The sequence below is a fragment of the Oncorhynchus mykiss genome, chromosome 3, assembly GCF_013265735.2.
Source record: "Oncorhynchus mykiss isolate Arlee chromosome 3, USDA_OmykA_1.1, whole genome shotgun sequence".
NCBI lineage: Eukaryota > Metazoa > Chordata > Actinopteri > Salmoniformes > Salmonidae > Oncorhynchus > Oncorhynchus mykiss.
The window spans coordinates 33808406-33818250 of NC_048567.1; the positions used below are offsets into that span (position 1 = coordinate 33808406).

Below are 9845 nucleotides of genomic sequence, written 5' to 3' on the forward strand. Positions count from 1 at the left end.
CTCGCACCGCCACCAATCATCAGTCCAGGTAGTCCTAAAGCATGAACCTCTGGGAGGGGAGAGAGAGAGAGGGAGATTTAGAGGGAGCATACATAAGATAACACAGGACATCAGATAAGACAGGAGAATTAGGCCTACACCAGATATGACTTAATGATAAGCCGCCTCAATAGCCTATTTGCAGCCATGTTAAATCAAATCAAATGTATTTATATAGCCCTTCTTACATCAGCTGATATCTCAAAGTGCTGTACAGAAACACAGCCTAAAACCCCACACAGCAAGCAATGCAGGTGTAGAAGCACGGTGGCTAGGAAAAACTCCTAGAAAGGCCAAAACCTAGGAAGAAATCTAGAGAGGAACCAGGCTATGAAGGGTGGCCAGTCCTCTTCTGGCTGTGCCGGGTGGAGATTATAACAGAACATGGCCAAGATGTTCAAATGTTCATAAATGACCAGCATGGTCAAATAATAGTAATCACAGTGGTTGTTGAGGATGCAACAGGTCAGCACAACCAGGTGGACTGGGGACAGCAAGGAGTCATCATGCCAGGTAGTCCTGAGGCATGGTCCTAGGGCTCAGGTCCTCCGAGAGAGAGACAAAGAGAGAAAAAGAGAGAAAGAAAGAAAGAAAGAAAGAGGAAGAGAGAATTAAAGAGAGCATACTTAAATTCACACAGGACACCGGATAAGACAGGGTAAATACTCAGACTAACCCTAGCCCCTGACACATAAACTACTGCAGCATAAATACTGGAGGCTGAGACAGGAGGGGTCAGGAGACACTGTGGCCCCATCCGATGATACCCCCGGACAGGCCAAACAGGTAGGATATAACCCCACCCACTTTGCCAAAGCACAGCCCCAACACCACTAGAGGGATATCTTCAACCACCAACTTACCATCCTGAGACAAGGCCGAGCTCCGCCATGGTACAACCCATGGGGGGAAGCCAACTCAGACAGGAGGACCAAGTCAGTGACTCAACCCACTCAAGTGATGCACCCCTCTTAGGGGCGGCATGGAAGAGCACCAGTAGGCCAGCCATAGGTGGTAATATCTCTCTAGGTGCAGTTTGATCAGTCATCAGTATTGTGGAATAATTATAATGTTAAGGTTTTAATGGAGAAAGCTGATATTTATGCTGCAGTAGTTTATGTGTCGGGGGGCTAGGGTCAGTTTGTTATATCTGGAGTACTTCTCCTGTCCTATTCGGTGTCCTGTGTGAATCTAAGTGTGCGTTCTCTAATTCTCTCCTTCTCTCTTTCTCTCTCTCAGAGGACCTGAGCCCTAGGACCATGCCCCAGGACTACCTGACATGATGACTCCTTGCTGTCCCCAGTCCACCTGGCTGTGCTGCTGCTCCAGTTTCAACTGTTCTGCCTTATTATTATTCGACCATGCTGATCATTTATGAACATTTGAACATCTTGGCCATGTTCTGTTATAATCTCCACCCGGCACAGCCAGAAGAGGACTGGCCATCCCACATATGCTCTCTCTAATTCTCTCTTTCTTTCTCTCTCTCGGAGGACCTGAGCCCTAGGACCATGCCCCAGGACTACCTGACATGATGACTCCTTGCTGTCCCCAGTCCACCTGACTGTGCTGCTGCTCCAGTTTCAACTATTCTGCCTTATTATTATTCGACCATGCTGGTCATTTATGAACATTTGAACATCTTGACCATGTTTTGTTATAATCTCCACCCGGCACAGCCAGAAGAGGACTGGCCACCCCACATAGCCTGGTTCCTCTCTAGGTTTCTTCCTAGGTTTTGGCCTTTCTAGGGAGTTTTTCCTAGCCACCGTGCTTCTTCACCTGCATTGCTTGCTGTTTGGGGTTTTAGGCTGGGTTTCTGTACAGCACTTTGAGATATCAGCTGATGTACGAAGGGCTATATAAAATAAATTTGATTTGATTTGAAAATAAATTTGAACAGCACTGCTTTTCTTTCGATTCTATCAATATCAACACATGGTCTAGCGACGAACTTGGCGAACGTTCTCTCTGCATGTTTGTTTGGGAAACGCGCTTAAAAGTTGTCTGGAAATAGTTATGTATCTGGTACGATCATGATAATGCTTTAGTTACATCGCAACTTGGAAACGAGACCCAAAGCCCTTTAGCAAAGGACAAAATAGACAACGGGAATTGTTAAAAAGTCTGCAAGGCTTTTGTTTCAAACTTGGGAAAACCGGTGTGTTTCTTTTATTGATTTTTTTTAATGGGTGTTATTCACTTTATACTATTTTAGAACTATCTGAGTCTGAAATGCATCAATATTTTTGTTCTAACCCTTTTCTGGATCGGACCTTTTTCCCCAAATAAACGTATTTTGCCCTTTTAAATGTTCCTTTTACAACAGGCCATAAATCTGACCTGCTGTTATTTTAAGATTATATCTGCTCTTTCCACGGAACAAGACACCTTCCTGAAACTGCACTTTTACGCACAATGTAGGAAGGAAGCATTTTCACTGCACGGTTAAAACTGCTCCTTATCTCTATAGGGAGAAGTTGACTTTATGTCGTGAATAGTGCATGTTGTCGAAGGTTTAGCTCTCTATCAAGATTGAGGTTGATTTCATTTCCAGCCAGGCCTTTCAGCACATATTCGTATAGATTCATGAATGTGTTGGAAACAGACCATGTTTATTCATTTTCTTTAAAAAAAAATATTTGAATAAAATGTATCGAGTATGTATCTAGAAGCCTACTTGTTGCAGAACCCGCGTTTTTGTTTGTTTTCAATGTACCTGGATTTTGTTGAATCTCTTACTTGTTGGATCAGACCATTTTGATGGTGATGATGATATTAATCAAATGTAATATTGTATTTACAAAGGTAAGAACCCAGTAGGCCTACTTTATAAACGGCCCAACGCTCGTCGACTAGTCAAGTCATTCTTCTTAATGGCTACACCATGCGCTACAGTGGTGAGATATATTGCGGGTTTACTGTAATGCGCACAGCCAAGCGTTTTGTCCGGAATCGACAGCGTCCTCAGAGGAATTCAGAGGACACCCCATTTGAAAAACGTCTTCAAACGGAAGTAATCTTAACTTCAACTGCACAGGAAATATAGAGACGACATCCTGATAACCCTGTCTACAATGTAGGCTAAAAGTGGAATATCGAATTATTCATTAGTGCACTATCCATGGCAGTTAAAAGTGGGGGGAATTTATTTGATGTGCATTAGATAGCCTAATAAATCAGTAGGCTTGAGTGTAGACTATATATTTGAATCAAGTTACAAACCATTTCAAAGTTTTAAATTACATTTATTAAAAAGGAACAACTCAATGAACAAGAGGAAAATATTGTCAATATACAATATCACTTATGAACAAACATACAACACTTTTTCACTGAGCAGTGAAATATCATATTCTTAGATTTGTACATGATGCTGTTTAAATCAGATGTTATTTTTTACTATAAACAAGATCCTTAAATAATGGATTGGTACTAACTGCTATAAATATTTGCTGAGCCTTTTCAACTTTGCCCTAAAACAATTAAATGCCCTCGCAAGAAAGTGCAACATTTAAGTAATTGTAATTGTAAAAGTGCAGCCGACCTCTATTTGGGGAACATATTGGCTACCAATTAGCGTATACAAAAATAAATTCATTATCATCAGCTGTGATATTATACAATTCTGAAATCATACTGCCTATACTTTGTTCCATCTGAAACGAATAGGACATTGTTGTAAAAGAAAAAGCTCATTTGAAAATTGTCTAGTCCTAATCAGAATTTTTTTTTAATGAACAATTACATTTTCAATAGCTTTAAAACATACATAAATAACTTTCGCTCCTTGGGGAAATCATATTACACAGAAATATGTACAGGTAACCTGTAACAATTTCACAAAACATTATGCCGTCTTTGCCATATTCGTGTCAAAATCTCAATTAATCATCTATTTTACTGGATTCTTGGTCGCTCTGATCATCGGTGAAGCATACATCTACGTCGCTGTCATTGTCGCTCTTTTGCTCTTGATCCTCGAATATGCTCTCGGTTTTGTCCTCAGCTTTTTTTATTGTTTGTCCAGGGTGCCTTGATTTGACATGACGCTCCAAATCCCTCCGGCGCACCAGCACCTTGCCACAGAATTCGCACCTGTACGGGGTGTTCCCTTCCGCGTGCAGACGGATGTGCTTATTCAGGTTGCTGGGGTCACCGAAGGGCCGAAAACAAACTTTGCACTTCAACGGTTTGTACCCTGTGTGAGTTCTCATGTGAATCTTGAGTCCGTATTTCCGAGAGTACAGTTTACCACAGTAAAGACATAAGTGTCCCTTTTTGGGCTTCCCTGAGCCTGTGTTAGCAGTGGGCATAGAGTCGAGCCTGGTTCGGTTCTTTTCAACGGCTATTTCAGACAACTGTTGAGTGTGCATGGCTATCTCCCTGTCAATGTTGGTAATTGAACCCAGGTCTTGGTTGAGTGCAGGTGCGCCAAAGTAGGACATTGTCTCCGGGTATTTTAGGAGATTGCTAAAATGGAATTTCAGTGGGTAGTATGGTGAACTATAAAGCAGCTCGCCATTGTACACGGTGAATGGCATGAGGGGGATATTGCAATCTCCATTATATGGCTTGACGCCATCAAACTGAGGCAGAGAAAACCTCTCAAAATGGAATCCAGAGGACATCTGAGAGTAGCGCGAGGGGGACAGTCCAGAGTGCATTCGGCTCTCCACGTGCTTGAAAGCTGATGTCTCCTCAAAATTAGGTATTAACGGAAAACCCCTGAGGGTGTTTGCGCACGGGACAACGGGAGATGTAGAATCTAATGGATGGACGCACTTGGAGGGATGGCTTCCGGTCAAAGGTTCATTCAAGGCTCGCGTTGATTTCATGTTCCCCATGAGTTTGCTGAAGCCTAGTCCATTATGCTTCCCATTAGTTTCCTCTCTGTAGACGTCAGCCGTGGGGACTTTGGTTTGGCCCATGGGCTTGAATGCAGAGCGCACGCCTGGGTGGAACCCCATGTTGCTCAACATTGAAGACGTTGCGCCAAGGCCCATGAGATGTCCGTGGTTTCTGGCCGAGGTAACGCTCATGTCAAGTGCTCTGTCCTGCTCCTCAGAGCTGGGTTTCTTTGATACGCCAACTTTGTTGAGGAAAGGTGAGGAAGACACGGTCCGTCTGACAGAGTCTGAGATGGAGGTGTTGTGGCCGTTCCTGGGCGAGGCGGAGGTGTAGGGAATGTCCCCGGATTTGGGTGACCTGCTGAAGCTGTCTGTGCTCCTGGCCTGCTCGCTGTTCACAAAGCTCCGCCCGTTGCTCAGAGCGCAGTGGAAATGGACGTGGGCCTTGAGTGTGTTGGGATATTTAAATATTCTCCAGCAGTACCAGCAAATGTAGCGTTCTTCACCTGTAGAGAAGCAGAGAGATATGAGGTTAACATCGATGGGTCTCCATATTCCTGAATCGTCCCACTTCTGTCAATAAAGCACTTTCAATCTTGAACATTTTGTGTTACTACACATTTCTATCTATTGCTTTGTGAGTGTAGAAGCCTATTATCGGGTGCTTTATGACTGATGTTCCATCTGCAGATGCTCACAGTTGCCTATTAGAGTAATCTCAAACTGTACTGTTATTTTGTGCCACATGCACATCTTTACCGTTTCTTATTTTAATGTTTTAGGTAAATCCCTTGAGATGAATCTACTCGTTTCCAATGGGATTCATGTTTTGAATAGGCGACAGAGTATATTAACCCTATCCACCTCATCAAACGTGAGCAATGACACAAGTTGAACAATGGGAGGTCAATTATATAGATGTAATGATTTTGTAATCCTTATAGGGCTGTTGTTTATCATCGCCATCAAAAGAGCAAACGCCCCGTCCAATCTGTCGCTCCGAAACCAATACGTTGAATAGGGGGACTTTCTCTGTGCTCTTTCCCGTAGAAGTGACAGCAGCTGTTGCTTGAAATCGCAAATCGCCATAGACAATAAGGCTGGCCCATCTGTTAACGCCAAATAATAGGACGCGTATGTCAAGGAGCGCCCGGTGTATTGGACTGAGATCAGCAGAAAGCGCTTCGCCACAAATCAGGGCAATAAACATCCCACATAAAAGTTAGCATTCATTAGGCAACAATACCGTATGTAGCAAGCTAATTTACCGTAAAGCACCTTTTTTTTTAAATTCATTTGCTTTTGAGTACATGAATATTAATGAGGCGATGACATTTGTTAACCTCTGTCCCCCTATGAATTACTATCGTCTGCTTTGATGATTGTTAAAACACGCCTATCCCTGCTTTTAAACTGCGGGTTTTATTCCATGTGCCTGTCACTGTAATTGGTGTAACAGTCGAATATAGGTAGGCTATATCTTGAAAATGACTGTCAGGCCCTCCATTTATCATGGCCAATTCATCTCAGACAGAGTAATTACTCTTAGAATTGTTTTATAGATAGATCCAAATAGGGTACTATTGCTTGCTTCATATATGGCACCCCTAAAGGTTCTATATATAATCCCTTAAAGGGTACCATATATGCAGCAACCATGGAACCCTTTTTCGTTCTATCCAGAACCTTTTTTTTTCTAAAAGTACATTTTAACTTTTTAATGTAGATCGGTATTGGTATTTGTTATTTTATTGGGATCCTCATTATCTGTTGCAAAAGCAGTTGCTACTCTTCCTGGGGTTCACACAAAACATGAAACATAATACAGAATGAAATCGCAAATCTGTGAAAGAATTTAGACTAGGCATTATAATTGAATCTAAACACCGTTATCGAATTTTCCTGAGTAGGCGGTATCCGTTAGGTGTAATCTGATTAAAACCGGAATATTTTGCTGGTGACCATATGATTAGGCTATAATTCGACAAGCCTACAAACCCATGGCGTCGACGCCACTGTTTGAATATCCAGATAATATTTTTTTGGGGGAAAAGTTATTATTATTATTATTGTAATTTTCTTGTTTATTACACTAGCACAACGAAGCTTAGTTAGGACTATTGCTGGCTGTTTTACACATTTTAATTTTTATTATTGAATTGTTTATAATGAAATTCTGTCAAGCCTATTTAAAATGTTAATGTAAATAAAACCATCAAATTAACCCGGAATCGAAATGTATGCTCTGGGGATGCACATTTGTCAACCGTGAAAATATAGGCCTACAACCTTTCCACAGAAATTGATTATAATAGCTGGACGCCAAGGTTTGGACAGTCACTTAACTGTGCAATGATGGAACTCACAAAATGTCAATGCCAGTAAGCAGCATCATCAGGCCTATACTGTAGCCTAATCCATTTATATTTAAACTTTTGTTTGGACAATAGCACAGTGGTTAGAGCGTTGAGCCAGTAACCGAAAAGTTGCTTGATCGAACCCCGGAGCAGACAAGGTAAAAATATGTCGTTCTGCCCCTGAACAAGGCAGTTAACCCATTGTTCCTAGGCCGACATTGTAAATAAGAATTTGTTCTTAACTGACTTGCCACGTTAAATAAGAATAAATAATGATACATGTGGATTTCGATCGTGCATAAGCGCGTTGAACCAGCCGGCAAACAAATATCCATGATCTATTTTTGGCTACTTTTTTCATTGTTCTGTATGGTTACATTACAGGGTCATTCTACAGTGTTCTTACCTTTCTCGTCGTGTGTTGGAGTGGCAGTGGTAGGGATGTCGTACCACTGAGCCAGAGTGTTGGAGTACCACACACTCAGCTCCTCGCCTGCTGGGATCTCCGTCAGCACACGATAGAAAATCTAACGTAAAAGAGCAACGTTCGATACATGCAACTAACTGTTTTTAAATCAAATGACTTGAGCTTTATGCATTTTCAAATAAAGCACAGTACTGACCTGCCCACTAGGTAGATCTGAGACAGCCTCCAAGTTCTGTTCTTGACTGTTTCTGGCCGCCCGGATACACCCAATCCAGTCTGGCACAGGGCAACCTGATTCATCCACGATTTCACCCCTCAGCAGCCGAATCTAGATCCACAACATGGATGGTTCAACGTTAGAAATGATGGTACTAAGGCCTAGCATTCGATAAAATCACAGCTCGCTAAAAGGCCGGCAGCCGCAGTTTATAATAGTTTATGAATAAATCATAAACAGAGTTTCATATTTGATATTGTGACGTCACGCATGACTGCAATTGGAGCAAGAAAAGCTTTGTGTTTCTTTTCGTATAGGCTTAGCACATTCAAGGCTTTAGTTTTAGAAATATTGGTTTATTAAATAGTGAATTAATTGTTTGTAAATATGATTGTTGCTATGCCCAATGGCTAAATGATAGGCCATAGCCCACCTTGAGGTGTGCCAATGCGTTTAATGCGTCTTTATCCGCTATGTTAACCAGCGGTGATAATTTACCAGGGAGAATGACACATAATTGAGTTGATATGGGAAACGAATTTGAGAAGTGTCAAAGGGTTCCTAAACTGTTCAAGCAAATTAAAGATTGAAGCGTGACATTTGACACGGAGATTGCACCTGATGCATCACATGACGCCCAGGGGGATGCATTTAGCCGCATCAATCACAAACGACGACAGCAGGGTGTAGGCCTATGCCTATATTTATAATGCAGTTATAATGTAGGGTACTTATCTATTGGTTTGTTAAGGTCCATAAACTCACCAATAAACAATTGCCTGTATTTTAAAAATTATGTTAAATCAATGAATATACATGAAATGAAAATAGAAATAGCATCCATTTCTGGTAGTTCCATATTGTATTAATAACGAATTTTATTTTAGATGTTCTATACATTTCTATATACATTTCTATATATTTGAGCATTTCTTATCCATATTCTTATTTTATACCTCGAGACTGCGGTCTAGGCCTTAGCGTAATTCCACGGCCGTAGTGCATTAAAATGAAATGGTTAATTTGAATAACTTGCCTACTAGCCTGTGAAATTTAAAGTGGAGGAGGAAATGAAATCTCACATAGCACCCAAGGTCGCCCTATTAGGGCGGTTAAGTAAAGGCACAGAGTGACAAGTCGTCCCACTAATATAACTCAATTATTTCTAACCTGACAGCACGAACCAATTAATAACCGAAGGCCCAATGAACTTTGACAGGTCTGGTTCAAAATGTTTTTAAAAAAGATCACTGTGTCTCCTTTACCTGCCCTGATAATTAAATGTAGGTCCTTATTAAGAAATAAAATAATGTTTTCGAAAGTCATCCATTATTCATATCAGTCTTATACATAATAATAATATGAATATTAATATAGGCCTAAAAGTGATAATGATTTTAATGGAACGATTTGTCATTAAAATAGGATCATCTTTATTAGAATGCCACTGTAGACAATTTTTTCTTCCGTTAGTTTGTAATTCAATTCGGAAGCCTGCAAAAATCATCCTACGAAAGCAGAATTGTAAAAAATGAATTTTTGAAGATTGAAATAATTAGGAATAAATCATATTTAATGCCATGATAAAAACGTACCTTTCTCTTGGTTACGACCTCTTTGCGATCAGTAACGTATTTCCCTAGTTTGAAGACGCCCGGCACCGGTCCTATCCGCAGGCCGGCGGGGATGCTGCAGTCTGCAAACACACTGATAGCGGATGCCCGAGTTGCTTGCATGGCTGGCTCTCCGTGCAGTGGTTTGAGAACCATGAAGACCACGCAGTGACTGATTGAGACAAGAAGGAGTCACAGAGATGAGGACAGGCCAATCTCCGCCCGCAAAGTGATGCGGTGGCGTATGTGATCAGGCTTTTCTAATGGAGCAGCAAGGTACCCCCTCGACACATTAACGCGCAAGGGCGAACAGTATGCGCGCGGTGTGAGAGAGTTTGGCTC

General features: G+C 41.5%; 1 protein-coding gene across 1 annotated transcript; it reads right to left on the reverse strand.

The window, feature by feature from the left end:
- Nucleotides 1-2239: 2239 nt before the first annotated feature.
- On the reverse strand, nucleotides 2240-9845 carry prdm13 (PR domain containing 13). Its single transcript, XM_021596343.2, has 4 exons — nucleotides 9486-9845; nucleotides 7870-8001; nucleotides 7653-7773; nucleotides 2240-5395 (listed from the first exon to the last, which is right to left on the reverse strand). Exons 1-4 carry the CDS (start codon nucleotides 9657-9659, stop codon nucleotides 3927-3929), a joined length of 1896 nt encoding a protein of 631 aa, XP_021452018.1. The 5' UTR covers nucleotides 9660-9845; the 3' UTR covers nucleotides 2240-3926.